The sequence below is a fragment of the Crocodylus porosus genome, unplaced genomic scaffold, assembly GCF_001723895.1.
Source record: "Crocodylus porosus isolate Cpor-Errol unplaced genomic scaffold, CroPor_comp1, whole genome shotgun sequence".
In the NCBI taxonomy this organism is placed as follows: domain Eukaryota; kingdom Metazoa; phylum Chordata; order Crocodylia; family Crocodylidae; genus Crocodylus; species Crocodylus porosus.
Genome location: NW_017728928.1, coordinates 11,795,734 through 11,819,275, shown reverse-complemented (window position 1 = coordinate 11,819,275; position 23,542 = coordinate 11,795,734). Strand labels below are relative to the sequence as shown.

Genomic DNA, 23,542 nt, shown 5'->3' with positions numbered 1-23,542 from the left:
AGTATTAAGTGGCAAAGTGCAATGGTCTCCCCAGTGGGGAAATCTCTATCCTGCTGGACACCAACTTTGTGGTGGGGGTCAACACAAGGAGGTCAGAAGAGCAAGTCCTCTCTATACTTACTAGGAAATGCAGTTGAATAAGGAAAGGTTTGATTCTAGCTTTCCCTCCCTGTCTCCCATCCATTTTTGGTCTCAAATCCACATGATGCCCCAGTTGGCTTCAAGCAGATTGTATTACATGGGCAACTGTCTGTCCCCTGAGCAGAGCACAAGAGGTGGTTTAGTGGAAACCATCAGTGTTCAGCATTTTTTGCAGTGCAATCTATAGGCTGAGGAACTCGGTACACCATGAAGATGCTCCAGCCTGTTATAGCAATAAGGCTGAAAAGAGAAAGTGCTGCTGGAATCAGTGGAGTCTGTAAACCCATTACTGCAAACAGAGCTCAGAATTACTCCTAGCACTCTGTGGCAGTCTGCTGCAGGCACCTAACTGCTTTTCTTGAGTAATAGGAAACACCAAGTGAAGCAAAAGGCACAACAGATGCAGAGGTCCTGAGGTGAAGGCGGCATGAGACATTTAGGATGGTGTAGAAGGTAGAATCCAACTCGGCAGCGTGCTACATGCATAGACAGCTGGTTTGGAGTTCAGGAACAAAGCTCTGTCAGGTGTTGTAAGCAAACAGACCAGGGGTGGGCAAAATGTGGCCCATGGGCTGGATACAGCCCGCCAGGCCATTCTATCTGGCCTGTGGGGCCCTTAAACAATTTAGAAATTTAATATTTATCTGGCCCTGGCTGCCTGTCATACCGCCCTTGATGGCTTGCCAAAACTCAGCAAGCGGCCCTCTGCCCAAAATAATTGCCCACCCCTGGAATAGACTATGCTTTTCAGGGAGGTAAGGTCACTGGGTTTTTCGTTTCCCTAGAGGAAGCGGCAGTGTTTTTAAACAGAAAGGAAGAGGTGGGGAGCAAGAGAGTCTCTTTCTGCTTCTGACAAGGTCCTCACTTGCATTTTAGACATAGTAAGCATAGGGCTTTGCTTAGATCATTTGAGTCTGCCCAGGTGCTGTAGTATATCCTTTAGGAAGCAGGTTTCACTGCTTTAGATGCCTACAAGTGAATCTCACTGTGACTTTGAGGAAATCAGAAGAGCACAAGTGTTTTCTGCAGAATGGCTTCATTCTTACTGTCAACAGCGCTGCAGTGCCCAAGCTGTACAGTCAAAAGGAAAGATCCCATCCTCTCGCTGTGTGGAAATGTATTGTTAAAAGCTTTGGAAATTAAATTATTTATGAATGTTACTTGTTCATAGGTTGAGGTTGCAGCTTCATACTGAACCGTCTTATTATAAATACATCTCGAATGCATTTGTTTTGCTGCATGTTAAATAAACTGTTTTCCCTACTACTCTGCTCTGTGGGCAACCCTTCCTAATGACAACCTGGGAAGTAAGACAAGACTCAATCCAAGAAGGCAGAGGTGGGCATCTTCTGGAAGGTGAACACTTCCAGCCTGCAGTTTGGTTTAAAAGGTAGGTGTATGAAGCATTGCCTTTGCTTATGTTGAAAGCTGCCTTGCAGTGCTCCAAGCCAATAGAAAGAAAGAACTTTAAGGCCAGTTCATTGCTGAGACAAAGGAAAATGCAGGGACCCTATCCAGGGTCTCCTTTGAAATGAGGAGAGAGACCAGCTAGATGTATGCGAAAAAAAAGACATTTACTCTTAGAAACACCATCACGTTTATGTACAGTATGCCACAGAGGAAGTATAAAAATAATGTGTTGGCCTGATCTCAGGACCCTTCCAACGTGCCCTCTTTCACAATGGCTCGGGCAAGGTTTCGTGCAAATGCCAGTCTCAGCATTTCCACCTTGGTTGTCTCAATGTCGTCATCCTGGAAAGGAAAAGTGTTAGGGAGACAGCAATAAGCACTGACATGGCCCTGCGTGCTGCTTCTCTTAGGTGGCTGTTAAGCAAGGGTTTTTCCCATGTTCTAAGAGGATCAAACCAGGTTTCCTACATCTTCAGCCCAGCACAGACAGGGCAACTCAACCTCTTTCTTTCACTCCAAAGCTTTTTGTATCTAGCAAATAGTTGCCCATTTGATGTGGCAATTTGGTTCCTTATGTAAAGTGTGCATCACCCTTTTGCTCTAATTTTAAAGTTATTTTTCCACAAGGAAAATCCTTGTAAAGGTAAATGATCGCTGAGTACCCCTTACAAAACAGCATAGGGTGAGGGAAACAGACAGGGTTTTGGACAGATAAGGACATGCTGATGCCTCATGATATCCCCTTCCTTGCTGTTTTTCAACTGCTCATAGAAGGTCTTCCAGCCTCAAGATCCTGGACCTTCCCTCAGCAACTAGATCTGTCTCACATCCCAATGGATTTGTTATCTGGGTGTCCTCACAATAGGACTTACCTGGAGTTTTTGATTATCCAACTTTCCTGCTGTGAGGTCTTCTAAGCACCGCATCAGCTCGTATGTCTGCTCAGCTGAAAATATTACCTGTAGGACAGAGACTGCTTACTGAAAATGCTAACCGGTTAGCACAAAGAATCCAGTCTGGGGCAGGAGAAACTGATCAGAAAGAAGAGCATGCCCTTTACACTCCCCTGACTCCACTTGGAGCCTTTGGATGTTTGTGGGTCTGGTACTTAAAGCTGAAGTTTTCTGAGCCCACCTCACGCCACTACAAAGTAACATTCACTGCTGGAAAACCCCAATTCAAGCAACTAGATAAGCCTGCAGGATGTCAAGTCCTCAGCAGTACCTTGATTCTACTATTTTGGAAGAAAGGGGCTGAATGCAGTCCTCGTCATTCCCCAGCCTGCACCACCTGCAATCCTACCACAGATAAAACAACTGCCTAGGGCACACGTCAGAGCCGAATACTGCTGCGAGTGCCTGCATCCTTATCTTGAGGTCATGCCCCTGGCTCCTCTATGTTGCTGCTGTACACATGACTTTCAGATGGCCATATATTTCTCAAAGTTATGTTACCCGTTTGCACTGGGAGCATGGAGAACTGCTAGGCGTTCCTGCTCATGAGATCAGCTGTTTGGAGATACCCGGTCAGATCCAGTCCAAAAGAAGAGAAATGGCCTATGGGCGGATTACTGTCTCTGAACGTCACTCTCACCTCTTTCTGCTCCAGCAAAGGAAGGGCATCAGTGAGCAGAGTCATCCAGAAGGAGCAAGGAGCAATATGAGCAGTCATCAGCATCAACAGCAACTTGGCAGCTTCAGAAAACCGCTTCTCGCCATATAACCGATGGAATTCCCGGTACTTCCCTGTGTGAGTGGAAGAGGGACCAGGGGCAGGGGGTGAGTAAAACACATCAGCACCTGGCAGAAACATCCCATGCCTGAGTCACAAGACACTAAGCAGGCAATTCTGCTCCCCCAAAGTTCCTGGTAGAACTGCCAGCACCTAGAAATAGGACTGGGCCACAGTCATTGTTGGATAAAATTCTAGGCTCTGGAGGAGCTCAAGTGCAGCAGACAGATTTCTTTCTAGGCTCAATCACAGACTAATATTAAAGTGCAAGGGAGCGATTCTGAATTGTCAACCTGGAGAGATTAAATGCTGTGGTCACCCGGAAGTCAGCCAAATTCCTGCTCCTAGTCCAGATTCTGGCATAAATCAAATGTTCTAACTGCCAGTAGCTCCCTGGGAAGTTGCATTTCAGCTCTGCTTCCTGGCTTGTTTGCTCAGCTGTGGATTCTGGGGATTAATGAACCATCTCAGGTTTGTGGCAGCTGAAAGGAGGAGGAAGTTGCGGCTGTGCAAAGGAAATTGGATGGAGCCCTTCCAACACTCGAGTTCCTGTGTTATGGGGAGCCCTCCTCACTTGTGTGAGCTTGTCAGTGTAACAGACCATCAGAAGATGGTGGAGATCTTCAGGCAACAAGCAGAACTCTCCTATACTAGATGTACTACAAGCTACCTTGTATTGTCTAATGTGGTTTTCCTGGTTCTGGTTGCTCGCTCCTCAAAGGAATCACTTAGTAGGTGGCGGTAGAGTGCATGGTGGAAGAATCCTAGAACACTTGGCTGCTCTGGTAGAAGTGATGCATGACAAGCACCAACTGTGATGCTGGTCAAGCTACCAATAATAATTTGTTTTCCATGCCCTCCTCTAACGGCCTTGGGATGGAGGAAACAGGGGGAATGGGGAGCTCCAAGGAGTGCTGGCAGAGTGGACGTTCTTTCAGGAAGCATTTGGTGGCAGAAGGTTCTCACCAAGAAATGTCAGGCGATCACTAAGTAGCATGGATGGCCCCAAGTTATCGATGAGGTCCAGGTCTGAGAAGCTGCCCCTCTCGCAATAATCCTTCAGGAATCTAGGGAGGAAGAGGCATAAGGTCTGAGGGGCAGTCCCATATTACCTCCTGGGCTCCATTTTAGCTGTCTCCAGTCAGGCTCTGGAAGACCCAAAGGAGTGGAGCGACAATGCATGCTTAATAGCCCTCTCCCCATGCTGCTTATTGTTCAACAGCTCCGGAAGATTTTTGCTTTTGAAAGAAAAGGTGGAAGAATCCGGAAGCAGCCCCGAGGCAAAGCAGCACAATCAGCTCTGCCAGGTCATAACAGCAGCTCTGCTTTCCTGTGGCACAAAGGAACTGATAAGCAGCTTTTCATTTGCTCAGACAGAGGCTTTGTTATGCTGCTGTGCTTCTTTTACCTTCTGTTAAAACCAGAGGAATCTCCTCCCATTGGCAAACAGCAAAGACCCTTTCCCACAGAGCTCAGCCTGCAGCTAAGTCTCACCTCTGACCCAACCACACATGGGTGCTTGCCCCTCTCCCCCACCTGGCAGAGCTTAAAGCACAGACTGACACTTGATATGACTTCTCAAAGATCATACAAAGCTGCAAGCAAACCAGGAATAAGCCTAGATCTCTTAGCCCAGTCCTGTGCTCGCTGCTGGGGAGCTCATTCTCCTTTAAAAAACCTGTTTATTCAGTACAAAACTAGGGCTTGGAAGGTTTAGCTTCCCCCACTACACAGCTGGCCATTTTATCTGGCCACTGCTGTTATCTTTAGATTGCAAGGGGTGATGAGGCAGCAGGACAAAGGAAAAGGGAATGTCTAGAGAAAGCTATTGTAGGTGTTGCACAATCCTTGATCTCTGAAGAGAGCCAAGGATGGATTTAATTCCCTAGCATAGAAACTGTAATCAGTTGGTGCGCTGGGGGGCAGGGCTGTCTCCTAGGGGCAGATAAGCTCGAAGAGACTTCTCAGGACAGTTTCCTCCTCCCTTCTCAGCAACCGCAGTCTCTAGAATGTCCAGCTCAGTCCAGAGAGTAAAAATGACCCACCTGTCTGATATGAGTGTAGCGAAAGCAGCATCCTTGGCTCTGATGCTCCAGGACAGGGCTGAGCCCAAGCGATTGTTGCGCAGAGCTTTCATGGCCATGATTTTACAGATGCTACGAACTTTGGGACCAGAGGCAGAGAGAAAAGAAAGTCAGGATTTGACAGTGACACCGGAGTCACTACAAGGGAGAGAATTCAGCAGTCTGTCACCTTGCTCATGCATCTGTCTCTGCTCACAGATCCTCAGCACCTTGAGGGCTTTTTGCTCTGTGGTCAGGGGGATCCGCTCAATGTGAAGCTCTAGGTAAACCCTGCCATACTCAGAGCAGTGGTCAAAATAATCGACTCCCAGCTGCCACAGGCTACAAAAGAGGGAGGAGAAGGGTCAAACATCTCAGTGGCAGGACACTGCTTTTACGCAGAAAGAGCTCTTAAATAGGCATATTACTAGAGCCACAAATGAGATCTGGATCAGGATCCAAAATGACAGCACACTGCTCATCTTCATTCTCCTGAAGTACTTTAATGAGCCCCCACCCTTTGTGTAGTTGCTGTTACCTAAAACTGCAATTCTGGACTATCCACAGGCTGCTCTATGGGCTCAGATGCAGGACATCAGATGCTGTATTTGTAACACTCTAACTAGATGGACCAAAGCACAGGATAATTTTTCCCTGATGAAAGTGCTAGAAGAGACCTGGTAGTTCTCTAATGATCCTGGTAATGGAGCTTGTAAAACAGCATTATCTAGGACCCCTCAAGTGGATCCTTTATCTGATCTGTCTTTCCCTTCAACATGATGGTTTCTCTTTTGTTGCCCTGGCATCCCGGAAGAGGGAGGATTTGCTACCTGTGATGGGAGAAGAGCCCCGAGGCGTACTCCAAAAGGAGGAATTCCCGCATATTCGAGCCAAAGCTGGAACAGAAAAGTAACACTTATTTCAATCCAAGATAGTGTTTAGACTACAAAGGAGTCAACTCCATGCCTACATAGCCCAATTTGAATTCTTCATCTCCAGTTCCCTGTTACACCGCTTTTAAACCATGTTATCTTTTTCTTGCAGCCTTTTTGTTCCCATCCCTTGTCTTTGGGTGTCTGACAGCCCAGAGAGACACTTACTAGAGGTTGTGGGACTGCAGGAGCTTGCAGTGGTCTAGGAGGTCAGTCAGATGAGCCACAAACCACCAGTTGCTCAGGGCGATACTGCATTTGCAACAAGAAAAATAAAAATAATTTTAAGCCTGGAGCTGGCTAATGACACATTAAACTTTTCAGGAGACATCTTCTACAGCTAAAGAAGCAAAGCACAGCTCTCCCCCAGCAGGTGGGCAGACAGGTTACATTGTGGCTTCATAAATCTTACATAATGGTCTGGTAATTGCTGATAGATACAGAGCTTCTTGCCGAGATTGTTAAAAGGTTTAGCAGAGAGGCTCAACCATCTTTATTCTGTGCGCACGTATCCACAAGCAAGCAAACTGCTCTGTCTCAAAGGTGTAAGAGGTCCTAGTTTTATCACTGGACTGAGAATGGACTGGTAGTCCTATAAAATTCAGAAGTTAATGTCTTAATAAAACCTGACCTGCATTCTTTAATCACTTGATGGATCTCAAACTCAAAGGCTGCCATTAGGATGGTGTCCAGAGGCTCAGGGCTGTTCTCTCCTCCCAGGAACTGATCCAGGCTTGACTGTAGAAGCCCCAAAGACACAACAAAGTGAATGCAAAAAGCCACAAACTGTGCAGAAGTGAGGAGGAATTCAGTTACCTCATCTTAACTCAGGCCTGTTTGGACTGGGGGATAAAGCTTTCTGGGGGAAAACAAGTCAACTGAAAGGCCAAGCAGAATTTGCCTCCACTTTTACAGGAAAAGCTCAATCTTGTAATTCAGGAAAAAGCAGCAACTCTCATCAGATGCATATGGTTTGCTCCTAGAACCTGATTTCCCACTCATTGCCTTTGCCAATCCATTTCTGGACCCCGTGAGAATTCAGCCCCCCCCAGAGTTGTTTGCCACGCAGTGGCCTCGGACTTGCCTGGGCGTAGAAGCGGAGTTCCACTGGCTTCACAGCTGGATGAGAGTACAAGAGATGGGTCACCAGGAAGTGGTACCAAGTAGTCATGAGCTCCTTCTTCTCCAGTATGGCATTCTCGTCACCCAGAAGGATCTAACAAAAGTGAGTACCCCGCTGTAACCTTTTGAGTACTGCAAAGCAACAGTCACACCTTTATTACTATTCCTTCCACTAACTGAAAGCATTATTCTGAGGGATCATCTCAGCCAATGTCATCAACCCCTAACAGCCACTTTCAGCAATGAACCCTTGAAGTTTCACTGTTAATTGGACTTGAGTGTGCCTGTGAGCTTAGTTCTATGATCAGCATTTCTGCCCATCTCACAGAGATGAGTCAAAGGACAGGCAGGACAAATTATTTGCCTCAAGTTGCACAGGGTCTTTAGCAAAGTCGAGAGTAGGCATCAAGAGTCCTGCCTCCAAATTGCTTGCTTTGATCAGCAGACACTATATATAGCCTGCCCATGTTTTGCTTATGTCCCCCCAGGACTCTTTAATCTCTAGGATGGCTACTGCAATTTTCAGATCCACAACCTTGACCATAACCCCCTTCCTTTCTAGCCAAAACACACCTTGCAGATGGATTCCATATGAGGATTAGAAGCAAAGGTTCCATCCTGCAGGTACCGCTGACACTCCTCATGCCAGTGCTGCCATTTCAGTTCCATCTCTGTCAGAGTCTGGGTGTTGCCAAGCTATATATGGGACGCACAAGCACACAAAGAAAGGAAATGAACAGTCTAGTCTATAAAACTCATTTCAGCTCAACTCAGTTTTACATGATGCAAACCTAAAAATTAGGCATTATAGTAGATGATATATGCTGCCACCAAACACTATCTAAAGTTTTTGGTCACTAGCAAGCTAAATATTAAAGTAACATACAGTAAGAGAACCCACATTAGACCCCAGTGAAGCAGGTGCAGCCTTCCCTCCACAAGTAAACCACTGCAGCAAGGAGAGACAAGTGATGTCTTTAAGTGTTGTCAAGCTAATTATGTAACACTACAGCCAGGAGGGGACAAGACTGATTACAAAAATATCTTGATGAGCTACGATATTAGAGACCCGTAAGAGGTACAAATTAAACTTCAAAGTGCCACCCCCAACGGCTGCATGCATACACCAAGAACAGGCATCTTCTTCATCAGGTCATCCAGTATTTTGCACATGCCCTTTGACGTAGGATTGGCGGTGGCCTCTTTAGAGAGCAAGTGGCGGGCATCCTCCATCCGGCCTTGAAGCACAAAAATGTCCACCTGCAAAAGCCATCAAAGCCTGTGAGCACCAATGAGGAACAGTACAGACAAACTGGCCATATACAGAATCAGACTGGAGGGGAATTTCAGTTGAGTTAGTGTGTGTTGTTTAAGAAAGTTAAGGGGAAACCAAAGTTTCTAAACTTCAGAATCTGTTAACTCAAATGCTCATTAGCGTCCCCTTACACTGTGCTGGGCCTAACATCCACCTTGATTTGAAATGGAAGGATCATCCTCTAGGGATAAGACACAATGCAGTCTTCACACCTGACTCGTTCAAGAGCCTCTGGGTAGACACTAGCAACTAAGCTAAGGGTCACTTTTTCAGATGCAACCTAGCATACAATGCCTGTGGAAGAGGACGCAAAGCACAGAGAAGCTCCTTCAGCAGACGTGTATACTCACTACATTCCAAAAGAGCTCATGTTTGGATGGATTTTCGCTGCTCAGAACTTCACGGACCATATTGTCCACATCACACACGTGAAGTCGAACCCAGTCAAGGAGGTGAAGCAGGAGATGACCAGCTGCAGTCAGAGAAAACATCTTTCCATTAGATTCTTGTTCTGCTGCCTGCTGTTTCCACCTTCTAATATTAATAGGTGCACCCTGCATTTCCTAGGAGCAAGAGATGCGGACAAGTCTGTCTATGTCTCTTGCTTATCCATATTATCATCTACCAGTCTCGAGCCCTAGCAGAAAATCCACAAATATCCAGATGATGGAAATACAGCAGACTGCAGCCAAATTAAACTCAAGAATTCTACAGATTGAAAAAGAATCCTTTGTCTACGAACTTTCTCTTTCACCCTGGCAAAGTTACTGAGTAATTATAGTGGTGTCATTTGCAAAAGACAAGTGCTTGAAGACACACAAGGATGAACAACAAAGATAAACCTTATGCTGTCTACATGATGCACAAAATTATTAATCTGTTTATTTTAGTCCCCATCTGATTTCTCTTAGCCTGAAATGAAGAGGAAAGCTTGTACCAGGTAATGAATATATTCTCCACCAACTAGTTTCAACACTTTGAAAAAAATCTCAGTATGTGAGTGAAAAAGGAAGTCAGTTTATACAAAGAAACATGCTCCTAAAAGTCATCTGGATTGGAATCCTAGGGTCAAATTCTCTGCTGAAATGGAGCTGAAGTGAATGAAGACACACTGAAGTCACAAGAGTTGCACCAGAACATTTGGCCCCTAATGGGTAACTGATACTTAGCAAGTATATAGAGTTGCTGGTTAAGAATTTAAACAACATTTTGTATTTGAGATTTTTCCTTAATTTTTGATTGTCAGGTAAAAACAAAGTCTGTTTGATGGCAGTGTAATTAATTAAGGTCAAGTAACTAGAAACAGTTCCATTTCGAGGTTAAAATACACAGGGCACAGAAAGCAGGAACTGGAAGGAAAAAGGAAAATGATCTATTAATTTAGAATTTGATGCAAGATGCAGAAAGTAATTCTTATCTGAGGCCAGAAGAAGGGATGGGTTTGTTGTTACTTCCTAGCATTAATAGTATGATTGCTGAAAAGATGGTAAGAGGTAATAATTTCTACAACAAATAGGTACACAAACAAAAAAACCCCTCTCAATATTAACATCAGTATAGGTCTATTCTTACCTGGTGCTACTTCAACAAAGAGAATCTCACAGAGATTCCAAATCAGTTCCATTGCAGAGAGAATAGAGACCTGAGGAAAAACAGAAACAGTTACCAATGTATTAATCACTCCCATGCTTCCTAGCAAAACCAAAGACATTTGAATAACATCCTCCCTCCTTATTGCTTAAGTTTCCTTCTTGTGGGTAAAACAAATAGTTAGTGACATTTAGAGAAGATGTGAATTACAAGACGACAGTGGGTCACCACTTTTTCTTTATGTAACTGAGTTAAGTTTTAAAAGTTGTTTGTAAACTGTAATAGAAAGAAACATCCTTCATTTGTGGTAAACACTGAATGGTACAGAAATTCTTTCCAACATTAATGCTCAGAGGCCTTGTACAGAAAATCTTCAACCAAAAAGTGATTTACTCTGGTTCTGTAAAGCAGCTCGGATCTGAATTTTAGAAGAGAAATCTCCATCTAATACTTTTTGCTCTTCCTGGAAGATTGGTCCATTATTGCTGCAAGTTCACCGTTTCATTTTCAGGGATTGCTAGGAGATGCATCTGCTTGTTTTGGATGTGTTATTTGAAGGGTGAAGTAAGGTATTGGCTCACAAATTTTATAAAATGGTAAGGTTGCCTCTCACCTGCAAAACACTGGACATATACTGAGGTAATAGTGGGGGAACCACAACTCAAAGGGGCAACTTTTCATAATTGTATAAATAAATGGCTCCTACAGCTTGTGTATCTGGCCATGTACAGCTGTGGGTACACACAGCCAAATGACTAAAACAACCCAGATTCAAAACATATCACTGCCATGGCACGCTAGCCTTTGTATCTTGCTGGCAAGAGTTTACTTTCAGTTGTGACCAAGTTTAAAAAATACAAGGACTGTAAATTACCTGAGTGCTGTACTGGTTGTGCAGGGCAGGATCCCGAGTTGAAACTGAGGAAGAAAAAAAATAAATAGAAGTAGCCCAAACATTTGTCCAGACCTTTTAAAGTGTATTTTAGATATATCACACAGAGCTTAGAGGCTCATGAAGCAGAGTAGCACAGAAAAAGAAGTTACCATGAGTGATGCCATTTGCAAAAAAACCAAACCATGACTGGCAACAAGTATCATCATACTGCTGCAGTCAGTCACAGAGAGTAGGGGCATTCCACTATTAAACTGGTGCTATATTGTTGTCTGCTCTGCGGGAAAACCTGTTTCTAACGCTAAGGGTTCAGAACAGACCATAATAAAGAAGCCACCTTTTTCATTCATGAAGTAACAGGTGAATCAGAAATCCCTTCTAAAAGGGACAGCAAGAATGATTCTTGAGGCAGCTAGATTAGAGTTGGGGTGGTAGGCTGCAAAGTCTCTTGTGTGAGGAAAATCAGCAAAACCAGAAGCAAGGTAAAAAAAAAAAAATGATCAGGTTTGCCAAGGAACTGAAAAATTTAAGAAAGAAATTAAAGAGTAGAGAAATAGAGTGGATTTACAGTCAATTATAATAAAGAGTTGCAATAAAATTCATTTTATGGACTCAAATCTAGTCTGTTTGTTGTTAATGGAGAAAAACAACTTACTAGCCATCTGGTGCATGTCCTCCATGCAGGCTCTGATGACTGACCGGTAGTTTTTACTTACTCCAACCAACCTGGCAAGAATAAAAAGGCCTTGTTTAGACAGAGATTTATTATTGGCCATATGGCTACTGGGCATTAGGATCAAGACCCTTCAGATTTCTCTGTTCAGCCAGAGATTTACCTCCTGCACTGGAGAATCTAAATAAAGTAAGGGGGGTCCATATAGGTTCTGTCTTCACAAAATAATCTGCAGGCACAGAACCTAACTTTATAAAATATATACTGAAAAGATTAGTTACGTAAAATTACTGAGCAGCAGCAGCTCTGAGAACCTGAAACTCAGAAGTTTCATTACTGGCTTCACTGCAAACAGACTTCTGTTTGATGTACAAACAGGAGCAATATGTTAGGCCTTTTTTGTACAGCATAATTATTAATGTATCACCTTCCTTCCTAACAAGACAGCCGTGTGCACCAATCCTAAGGCAACTGATCTCCTAACCCCTTGGCTAGGGAGGAGGCAACATTCATCAGCAGTAAAGGAGACTAGGCAATAATAAAGAGGAATAACAAAACCAAAATATGTTCATTACCACATTCAGTCAACAAGAGGCAAGTAGGTATTTATGTCTGATCACTTCAGTGACTCTGAGACACTTTAACAACCAGAGGGGATGTGCAAACATGCTACCTGAATTTTGCCTCAATAGGAGGACACTCTCGGAGGGAAAACAGAGGGGGCAAGAAAGCTGAACTGTCCTTTTTATGTCACATGTATCAAGCATTTCCATCCACTCACTGTGCCTTCTTTGATTTCCCAGACAGTTCTTCATCACTCCTCTGGAGCCCAACAAAGATGCCATGGGATTCGTTGAAAAGTTTACGTAAGGTATGTAAGTGTATGTCCTGATCCTTGCGAAGGACATGAATATAGGGGCAGCCAGGCCCTTTCTCCCCATGTCCTGAAACAAATCAGGGAAAGCATCAGTTCATAAAATAACACGAGCGTTACCACTCTGCAGGACAGAAGCATGCTTCTAGGCTTCAAAAGTTAAAAAAGGATTTAATGCTTTTGAAATGACGAATTAGGATTAAGAAATGAGCCAGTAATAAAAACAGCACAAGACGCGCAGACCGACTAGATACCACTGCAGCCAACGCCGAGTCCGTACCCCTGTGATCAGTCCCTATATTCCCACATCTGAACGTGTACAATTTATCAGCACCAACGGCGCTGAATTCCCTGCGCTTGCCCCATTTGTGCTGCTGCTTCTGCCACGTGCAGTTTCCTTCCTTAACGGCCTCAACTCGGGGAGTCGGAGAGATGCCCTGAAAACCTCAGCTCCTGTTAAAAGAAAAACTTAACCCTTATTTATTTCTGTATTTATGCTCAGAATAAAATGGGGGGGTGTTAACCCTTACGTTGCTGAATAAGACTGGGGGGCATGTTAACCCACCTGCGCCGGGGAAGGCGGCCTCGCACACTAGCATCTCTCCGGGTCCCCACTGGAAGTGCAGCCGCCCGCGGCCCGGCGCCACCCCCGGCACCAGCTGTCAGGGAAGAACAGGGCGGTCAGGTCAGGCCAGGCCGGTGCTCCCGGCCCGGCCCACGACCCACGACCCACGCCCCACCCCCGTACAGTGAGCGCCGGCTCCACGTCCAGCTCCTCCATGGCACCGCCGCCGCCGCGCTCCAGGCCGGCCGCCGCGCGCCCTCGCAGAGAGAGGCCCCCGCCCGGCTGCCCGTCACGCTGCCTGTCGCCCTCGACTCCGCCCCACGTTGCGGAGCCGCCGCCTTCATAAACCTCCGAGAGCAGAAAGCGCTGTGGTGAGGAGGACGGGTTTATCGGGTCTTAACAGTGAGGGTTGTTTGGGGGGCAGGCGCGCCAAGGGCAGCCCCGCGCGACGGGCGGAAGGAAGGACCCCGCTGGCCCTGCCGGAGCCCCGGGGGCCGGGCTCGGGCTGGGGGGCCGTGGCGGCCCCCTGTTCCTCTCCCGTCCCCGCAGGCTCGGGGGCATGGTGCTGAGCCGGGTTCGGCACCCCCCGCCCTCGTGCCGGGCTCAGCGCAGCGGTTGTCTGGCTGCACAGCGAGGCCTCCGCAACATCGTCCCGCTGGGCCGCCGGGTGCGGGCGTCACGGTGCCGGTGTCGCTGTCCTGACGCTTCGCCTTTCGCTGCTGTGCTCTTCCAGGTCTCCGCTCTGCGTGAGGCGCCTCGTGGTTCGGGCCGACATGGAGATCAGACGGAAAGAAGACGAGACGGCCGCAAATCCGTTATGTACGAAGTGGTGCGTCGCCACGGTGAAAAGCGAGCCTGTTGCGTGGGAACCACTGGATCCCGGGTCTGCTGCCGTGCACCAAGCTCAGCCATTGGCGCTGGATCAAAAGGAAGTCCTGCCCGATCCAGAAACTCCCCGTGACTACGACATTGGGAATTACGTAGACTGCAGGCATTCGATAAGTGATGAAATTAAGTATAAACTGCTTACCCAGCCATGGACCCCTCATCCGAGCTATGAGTTCCCAGTGTATAAAGACTCGGAGAACACGTCGCGAAAATTTAATTACTCATGGCTGATAAATTATCCGTTCGTATCTTATAGTGAGAAATGCGCTGGTGTCTTTTGTCGTGTTTGTGTGCTGTTTGCCCCAATACAGGTAGGAGGCCAGAAACTCTCTACGCTGGTTTCTCAGCCATGCAAGAACTGGCAAAAAGTTACGACAAAATTAAAAAATCACGCTACAAAAAAGTTTCACGAAGCAGCCTGTTTGGAAGCACAAATATTCAGTGAATGTTATGAAAAAACCTATAAAATTCTCATACACACGCTGGATGAAGAAAGATGTGCCCAGGTAGAAGAAAACAGAAAGAAACTTGCACCTGTCATTGAGACTGTGGTGTTCGCAGGTAAAAACGGTCTGCCACTTGGAGGGAAGGATAACGGTGAATTAGATAACAATGGTCAGAGTAAATCTGAAAGCATTTTCCAATCACTTCTGCACCTCCATTGTCAAGCTGGTGACATAACCTTACATGAACACTTACTAAATGAGCCCCAAAATGCAATATACAGTAGTGAAACCATTCAAAGGGAAATTATAGAAGCAAGCAATATCATCGTCAGAAGCAAGCTGGTACATGAAATAAATGAGTCAGGTTTTTTTGCCGTATTCCTAGATGATGAAACCACGGTCACTTCAAATGTGGAACAAATGTCTGTCTGTGTGCGGTATGTCAAAGAAGATCCAGTTACAGTTTGTGAAGTTTTCCTAGGCTTTTTACCTGTTTATAACCTGACTGGTGCCAGTTTAGCAAAGGCCCTTTTGGATTTCTTGAGAGAATGTAGTCTAGATTTGACAAAATTGAGGGGGCAGGGTTATGATGGAGCCACCAAAGTGGCTGGCCACGTAAACAGTATACAGGCTCACATAAAATCTGACTTTCCCAAAGCTGCGTACAGCCATTGTGCATCTCATGCTCTGAATCTTACCATAGCAAAATCTTGCACAATACGTGGAATAGAAACTACCTTAGGCATTCTGAATGAAGCTATCGGATATTTTGAGGAATCAGCCAAACAGATGAAGTACCTGTCAGATGCTATAAATGCCATGTGTCCAAAGAGCAGGCACAAACGCTTGCAAAGTGTCTGTGTTACTAGATGGGTGGAGCGACATGACAGTATCATGGTGTTCGCTGAGCTCTTTGATGCTGTCATTGCAGCACTGGAAGCAATGCAGACGGATGGTGACAAAGCAGTCAGAAATAAAGCAAATTTCTACTACAAAAGCGTATGTGATTTTGAATTTATTATCAATTTGACAGTTGCTGAATTCCTCTTAGGAATCACTCTTCCACTGTCCAAGGAACTTCAGAGGGTAAATGCTGATATTGTGGAATGTTTTGACCAAGTGAAATTGGCAGTTGAGGTTTTAGAAGGTAAGAGATCTAACTCTAATGCTGAATTTGCAGAAATATTTAATATTGCCCAGTCACTTGCAATTAAACATGACATTGAGGTAAAATTGCCTCAACTTGCAGCCCGGCAGCAACACAGATGCAATGTTCCATGTGACAGTGTTGAGGACTACTTTCGAATTAACACTTATATCCCATTTTTGGACTTCATGATTCAAGAACTGGCACAGAGATTTACATCGCACAGCAACACTGTAACAGATCTTGGCATTCTAATACCTCTCTTTTCATGTCGGTATCCGTCTGAAAAGCTTAGCCGTGTTCTAGAGATGTATGGTGAAGACTTGCCAGATAGCGGGAATATGGTTTTGGAGGAATTTCAATTGTGGAAACTCAAGTGGCAGGGCAAGGAGGAAAAAGAAGTGCCAAGCACAGCCATTGATAGTCTGACAGACTGCGACAAGGGATGGTTTCCAAACATTCATATTTTACTCAGGATTCTGTGCACACTTCCTGTATCTGCAGCTCCAGAGAAAAGAAGTTTCTCTGCTCTCCACAGAATTAAAACTTGGCTTCATTCAGCAGTGGATGAAGAGCGTCTTAATGGACTGGCCATGTTGTACATAAACTCGCACATTAAAATAACTGTCAGTGAAGTGTTGGATGAACTGTCAAGACGCTCAAGGCTAGATTTTATTTTATTACTCTGAATGAGAAATGTACATAGAATCCTAAGGACAAAAGTCTTTCCTAGTTTGTTGCCCTTTTTATACTTAATATAGCAACTGACTACACAGTCCAATAAAGTTGCAGTTGTTTTTACTTCAATCTGAAACTCAATATATAACCTTTGGACCCTAGGATATTAGTAAACTTTCTTGTTTCTTTGTAGTTGGAGAAAAATTGCATTGTTATATGTGATGATGATGCACCACATCACATGCTGGTCCTTGTGCCTAGATGCCCCAGGCAATTTTGTCTGTCATCCCATTGGTCTCCTCTGGTCATGGTTTCTGCCTGATTAACCTCCGTGGGCTGAAGCTGGAGGCCAGTGTGGAAGTATGGAACTACAGAACTCCGGCCAGCTGGGAACACTGCCAGCATAGAAAGTCTAGGGAACTCAAGACCTGCCCAACCAAGAAAGCAAAAAGCAGGAAAGCACTATTTTCTGAAAAAGCAGAAAGTTGATGAGCAAGGGGACATTGATTACCTTTTAAAGCTCATTCCTTCTACACTAATGTTGTGACTTGGGAAAGAAGAGGTGTCAGTATTTATGAATGTTGATGTAAGGAGTTGGTAAGATTGCATGCAGTTCATACTCTGCACAAAACCATATAAATGCAAAGTGACGGTTATACAATCAGGCTTCCAGAGTTAAAAGTTGAAAGGTCAACTTTAGCCTCGCTCTTTCTGCTTTTGCAAACCCAAGCACGGGCTTAATGTGGAAATGATTATGAAATTGCACATTGTTTTTTCTCCTGGAAGTAGCATTTCTGTGGAGTTCTCCCTCTTTGCTCCACTTCAACTCAGTCAATTAGGCCATTGACCCCTTACAGACAAGGCGCCAGCTTGTGCCACTTTACTATCACTTGGGTACCGCAGGTTTAGGTCTGTTGTGCAGTATGACCTCCCTCTGCAGTGTGCTCTGGGTGACTAGACACTGTCATCTGTCTCTGTGATGGAATTAGGCTCTCTCCTTCACAGATTGGCCAGTTGGCACCAATTTGTTGGTAGGGATTGGTCAGTTGCCCAAGGATGAATCTTGTTTCCTAAATTCAAATAGAATTTAAGCCTCCAAGGGAATCTGTGGGGGCTTTGCTCTGCTGAACTCAGCTCTACCCCCTTAGCCTTCTTTGTAATCACATGTGTTTCAACTCAGTTGATTCCAGGCAAGATTCTATCCTTGCTGCTTTCATTTCATGCTTGTTTTACTCTCCCTGTTCGAATTTGGGGCAAATTGTTCTGCCCCATGTCTCCTGTGAGCTTGGACTTTGAAGTCTGTCCTTGCCATTCCACAGAATGTCTGCAGATGGCTTTGGAAAGGAGAGTGCGACACTCCTCACTTGGAAGGAATTCTGTTTTAACTGAGAAGTTGAGAGAAAACAGGGGAATTATCCTAGCTGGTCAGGAGATGCAAAAGCTATGAATGGAAGCAGACTTCCAGCATGCCCTTGAGCAACAAATCTTAATAAAGCTCTGGACTTATCAAGTGTGCTCCTTTGTGTCAATCAAATTTCTCCATGCTCTCAAAACCTCTCCTCTCTTTGGTACAATCCCAGGCCAACTCCCAAAGACCCTAAAATCTTTCACCTCCTGAACATTTGTATATTTGTTTATAATCCTTCTTTATTCTTTCTCGCTTCGCAATGCAGCTAAGGAGAGAAAAAAAACCCAGATCCCGTGTTCACAGGACTGCAGCAGGAGAGGAATCCTAATTTCCCTGGGCTTGTCCCCCAGTTTGTACTCTGCTGCCTCTTGCTACACATTCACCTACTCCCTGTCCAGAACTTGTCTGTTCTCAAGGACACCTCTGGGCTCCTCTTCTTCTTTCCATGATGCCTTTTAAATCTCTCCTTTATGTCGCCTTTTTATTTTTTCCCTTCTCTCACTTGTATGTGGCTATATCATTGTATTCAGTCATTTTGTTCTCCCCTTGCAGTGCTAAATCCCTCCTTGAGAGGCAGGACAAGCTTCATTGCACAGGACTATTGCTGTGTGGAGTTCAGTGCTGGGCTTGAACACTTGAGAGGGTAACATTACAGTCCAATGCTGAGATGCACTGTGTGCTCTCTTTCAAGTCCTCCTGCCTTCTTTAGTGGTGCTCATCTCATTCCACCATTTTGTGACCTTTTCTTCCATTGTCGTCATTGGTGGCAATCCCTTGATTCGAGGATGATCTCTACCATAGCTTATTGGAGAGTGTTTCCTATGCCAGAAGCCTGACTTCATTTAACCTGAGGAAGCTGGTGCACAGAAACAGCAGCCACACAATCTTCACAAGGTAGAGATCTGGACCCAGTGTCAGGGGAGAAACCCTGATGGTGGGACACCTCCGTTTTGGTGCAGCCGCCTTCTGTTTTTACAGCTGTTGAGATCCTAACACCTGCCTGATCCACAACTGAGGACTTCGGGTTGGACCATAGTTTGTGTGGAACCTCCCCTCAGGCTTGTTCATCGTGAGTGATCCTGCCAGGAGTGCAAGACTCCATACAACATAGCTCTGAGGGTCGTTGGGACACACAAGCCTCTCTACCACTACAAGGTCTCAGTCCACAGAGAGGATCATGAATATATGTGGGGTCAAGGAGTATAGCAGCTAAGTATCTTGCTATGGCTCCCAAGATGTGAGTGTGAGTCTTGTTCTGGACTTTTGCTAAAGGCTATCCCTAATTGACCCAGCTTCAAATGAGTACCTAGTTGCTTTGGCAGGCAAATGGCACACAGGAGCCATGTCACTCTGTGTACTATTGACTCTAGCGATCGGTGTGCCTTTACTGCGCTAGCCCACTGGGCTGCCAAGTTCAGTGAGACTTTTGGCCTTTATATATTGTTGGTGCTTAGCAGTAGTAACACATCTAAATAGCTTCAGTGACTTAGCAGCTTCCCCTACCAATTTCCCCTGTTCAGGTACTCCACTGGAAGTCCCATATGACTTGGACAGGAAAGGGCACTTTACTTGTTCAGAGGGACTTTTCTGGCCGTGTTACCTCCAGAAATTCTCTCTGTTCATTTATGTCTTCCACAGTCCCTAATGGGCCATGGGATTGCTCCCAGCTCTTCCATTCATAGTATGAACATTAACATGATTGTGGCAGGAAAGAACTATGCGTCAACTCTTACAGCAATGATTTTACTGTGCTGGGGTTAGGGAGAGTGACATCAGAGCAAAGCTTAGATGTTCTCCCCGATCCCCTTTTTCTCTCGGATTTTGGCAGTAATACAAGGAACAAAGTTGAGATCTCTGACATGTTGGATCAGTTAGTTCCCTACACTTGGAATATTGCTATTAGCACCAATATCTTACTAGTAAAAACCTGGGTTGGGTTTTTACCCAAACACTTAATAGGCACCCACTGTACAATTTGCTGGGTACACTGGGTCTGTTCTATTCTGTCATCAAAGGGTTAATTCATGCTCGTATTTTCAGAGGGTCTTTCTATAGATAAACAGGTTGGACTAGAGTTTCCTTTCATTTACACTGGAGGAAAACAGAAATCACTTTGTGAAAGAACATGAGATAATACCAGAAAAAGGGAATATCAGACTTTAATGTCTCTCTTCAAATGTAGAATTTGTATGAGCTGCATTATCATAAACTCAAACATGCAGGTGTAGCACGAAGGCATTTTGTTGCCTTTTTGTATATTGTTTGGCAGTATCAAGATACCATCACCCATATGTGCAGATGAGTTGAGCCATGTGATAGCAGAACTTGTACATTTGCCGATAAAGTGAGTATTTATTGCTCATAGTGAGAGTGTTTAATTGCTAAACCATCTGCATGTGGAAATGAACAACTTCACTTCCATCTTGTAGTGACACGATGCAATAGCTATATGATGATATGGAGGGTGTATGCAGTCACAGATTAGATTAAACTAATTTTTAAAGGCACATTTTTTTCGTTTCATGGTTTCATTGGGGAACAAAGTTAACCTGGTTTAGAATATCCTGAGTTTAAAATTAAAACATCCCTGTGATATGTTTTACCTTTAAATTACCAATCTATACCCTATACTATTGTAACTTTCCCCCCTAAATGTCCTTGTTTAAAAAAAATAGAGATTATTCATGTAAATTAGATAAGAAATTCATAGAGAATCTTAGCATGCAATACATGTAATGAGTTGAAGGCATGTGGTACCAGCTTTAAATCATTTGTAACTATTAACTTTCCAGGGGAGATTCAGTGGCACACTAAAACAGGTACTGCTGATATGGACCAGTTTCAGCAGAGTGTTCCAGGTCTGGAGGTTGGCCAAAAGAAAGTGCAGAAATGTTTGCTGGAGAAAGAAGCAGAGTGTATGTTGAAACAATTGCAAGAGCAGAAGAGCTGTGCACAAAGCAGGTAAGTATGGAGAGATGGATGTGAAAGAGCCTTGATAGCGAGAACAAGAAAATTGACCTTGAGGCAATTAAAACAGGTAACCAAGGGAAAGATTTAAGGAGGGGTGAGGAATGTGGTCAGAGAGATGAGTAGGGAGGTGATTTCAACAGTAGGGGCTTATATGAGCATGTGGGTTTTGGAGGATCCAGAGAAGAAAAATCAGGCTGGGAGATAATGAAAGCCTGAACAAGAGTCTTAGCTATTTCGAGCAAAATGATCTCAGAAATGTCATGGGGAAAGATGGACATGCAGATCGAGGGACAAGGAAAGAGACAAAAAATGTGCATTCCTCCTCCTCTTTCTCCTGTTAACTGTCCTTAGGAATCTGGAGGGTGTTGCTATCTTAATGACAGAGGCAAGCTTAATTGTGATGGCTTTTAGTTGATAGTGAGAGATCAAGAAGTAACTGACAGAGAGGGACTGAAGTGCAGATCAGATGGAGGGAGTCAGGTAAGACATGAGGAGGTAGGATTGCATGCAAGTCATCAGTGTAATTTGAAACTGGGTAGACGAGGTCATTCAAGGAGTGAAAGAGAAGAAGGGCCAAGAATGGGACGTATGGAAGAGCATCTGCAGAAGGAGCAACTAGAAAAGTGGAAAGGGAAACAGAGGAGGACAAGAGTAGGGCAGACAGTGTCAAGAGAAACAGTGATGCAGGAAAATGAGGGTGGAATACATGCCCTAGATTTGCCTGTGTAGAGGTGCATATACTGTGTTTAACTTTTCCATGTTAGCAAGTGAATATGGCTGCATTTTGACTAAAGACATGTAGTGTTAAGGTCTGCTCTGAAACATGATCCTATACAGAATGGTGTTGTGCAGTCTCACATCTATTGTCTCTCAAACTCCTGGGTCAGATCTGCTTCTTTTACAAGTACATGCATGTTTGTTTGCTTTTTGTAACTACCAGCACTGCAAGTTTAGCGCTAGAAAGTCTAGTAGTTCTGCATCTGGCATTTTGATCATCACCGCTAACAAGGATTTTATAATTAATGTCTGCCCTCGGGTATGTCTGGGCAACTCTGATATCATCTAAACATGCGCTGGATTATACCTCTGCAACCCCTTTGCACAGATGTAAGAAAGGAGGTCCTGTGACTGGAACATGCAGTCTGCTGGTGATAGCTAAAAAAGGAATCCAGCTCATTTCTCCTTGAGCTATGGCAGTTTGACAGGACAGATGGGAGCAAAAGCCCCTTGTTTTCATTATTGTGAGTAGACAAGGACACAAAGGTAACAGGTCTGCTGAGTAGGAAGGTGCATATTTACCTATGCTCTTAAGAGAAGCTGCTTGCTTTCAGAAATGGTGACAACCAACACTTATGTCTGCAGTTTTTGAATGGTCTCTCACTAGTAATCCCTAAATTCTCAGTAATAAATTTAGAGATGTGTCATCTCTTCCCATTTTTATCATTTGACTTGAAACAGCACTTGATATCTAGTCAGTTTGGCTGTTTCTCCTATATAATTAACTTTCCCTGTTGCTGTGTAGATGCCCTGTTTACTTATTTTTTGTAAGTAATGTTCATGAACATGCATAGTTGGTAGCAAGACTTGGGGCAAACATCATCGCTGAAATTGTTTTTTAGCTTGTTTTTATATACTTGTAATACAGGAAACATGAAAGCTGATATATTTAAGATCCAGTTTCTTTTCATATCTGCCTTCAAATCCTTTATTCCACTAACAGTGCCCACCTTGATATGTCTTCCATGTAATGCTGCTTCTGTCTTTAAATCTCCCATTCTATTCTCAGACAGGAAGCATTAGTTCAACCCTCTTCTTTCAGATATGCCCTAAAGAATTCCCCTGTATGGACAGGTTGTAAATACTAAAAAGAGATCAAATAAGAAGGAAGGAGTGGGCAATGAGAAAGTAGACAACTTATGTTTAAAACGCAAAAATGTCTTGTGGCACTATGAAGTCATCTCCATTTTGTGACACGCTTCACACAGTGTTTGCTACAATGGCTATTTGCATTATTTCTATAAATAGCATGTAAGATAGTTTTGCATGTCTTTTGATCTGTAATGGCCTTCACATGTTTTAAGCCCTGTTTAAATAAGCTGCATACTACATGGAAGAATATAGCACCTTTGATTATTTTAAGAAAGCTCCTTTTCTTACTCCCCCATATGTTCCCACTTCTCAAACAGCTGTTACAGAGGTGGTGCTGGGCTTTGGCGCTAGTCCTGCCCAGCCATCTTCTGCAGATGGGAGAGTCGCTCAGATAGAATGTGTTCGGGAAACAAATTATGACACTCTTGGAAGAAACCCAAAAGTGAGAAGGTCCATCCACTTGCATGCAAAGAGCAGAGTAATGTGCATGTTAGGTTAGAAACAATTACTGTTGTTCCTCTAAATCAAGCATCTGTTCAAGTTAAAACTTTGGAATGAACTCAAAACAGTTCTTAGAGGACATTTATCTGTCACAAAATCACCAGAAAGTATAGTGTCTCTGGCCACAAGCAGGCCAGAACTGAAAAAGAGATAAGAGGAGGTTGCAGATCAGAATGTCGTTCTGGTACAATGTGTTTCCATACCAGGAGCCCATATCATGGATGTCTCTAATTACTAGCTATTTGTTTATCTTGCCTCTTAGGAACTTGCCCAGCCACCTCTCTGCTGGGCTCCCCTCGGGCCCCCCTCGGGCCCCGGGGGAGGCAC

At 44.5% G+C, this 23,542-nt stretch overlaps 2 protein-coding genes across 2 annotated transcripts; one reads left to right on the top strand and one right to left on the bottom strand.

The window, feature by feature from the left end:
- Positions 1–1,694: 1,694 nt before the first annotated feature.
- NUP85 (nucleoporin 85) lies at positions 1,695–13,596 on the bottom strand. Its single transcript, XM_019542537.1, has 19 exons — positions 13,492–13,596; positions 13,309–13,402; positions 12,651–12,813; positions 11,852–11,922; positions 11,179–11,222; positions 10,287–10,356; positions 9,065–9,186; positions 8,525–8,659; positions 7,973–8,095; positions 7,362–7,493; positions 6,909–7,015; positions 6,446–6,529; positions 6,176–6,241; positions 5,536–5,687; positions 5,328–5,445; positions 4,249–4,349; positions 3,145–3,296; positions 2,424–2,510; positions 1,695–1,893 (listed from the first exon to the last, which is right to left on the bottom strand). The coding sequence occupies exons 1-19, from the start codon at positions 13,522–13,524 to the stop codon at positions 1,792–1,794; spliced, it is 1,956 nt and encodes a 651-aa protein (XP_019398082.1). The 5' UTR covers positions 13,525–13,596; the 3' UTR covers positions 1,695–1,791.
- Positions 13,597–14,002: 406 nt separating this feature from the next.
- Positions 14,003–20,382, top strand: LOC109315058 (52 kDa repressor of the inhibitor of the protein kinase-like). The gene has a single exon (XM_019542532.1). The coding sequence runs from the start codon at positions 14,082–14,084 to the stop codon at positions 16,476–16,478; it is 2,397 nt and encodes a 798-aa protein (XP_019398077.1). The 5' UTR covers positions 14,003–14,081; the 3' UTR covers positions 16,479–20,382.
- The last annotated feature ends 3,160 nt before the right edge of the window (positions 20,383–23,542 follow it).

What these genes read in the sequence shown, in the direction of transcription:
- NUP85 (XM_019542537.1), bottom strand. Translation starts at nt 13,524, where the DNA reads ATGGAGGAGCTGGACGTGGAGCCGGCGCTCACT. An exon ending in GAGACAGATGCATGAGCAAG is followed by an intron (nt 5,446 to 5,535) that starts GTGACAGACTGC and finishes CTGGTCCCAAAG; the next exon opens with TTCGTAGCATCTGTAAAATC. An exon ending in CTTTGCTGGAGCAGAAAGAG is followed by an intron (nt 2,511 to 3,144) that starts GTGAGAGTGACG and finishes TCTGTCCTACAG; the next exon opens with GTAATATTTTCAGCTGAGCA.
- LOC109315058 (XM_019542532.1), top strand. Translation starts at nt 14,082, where the DNA reads ATGGAGATCAGACGGAAAGAAGACGAGACGGCCGCAAATCCGTTATGT.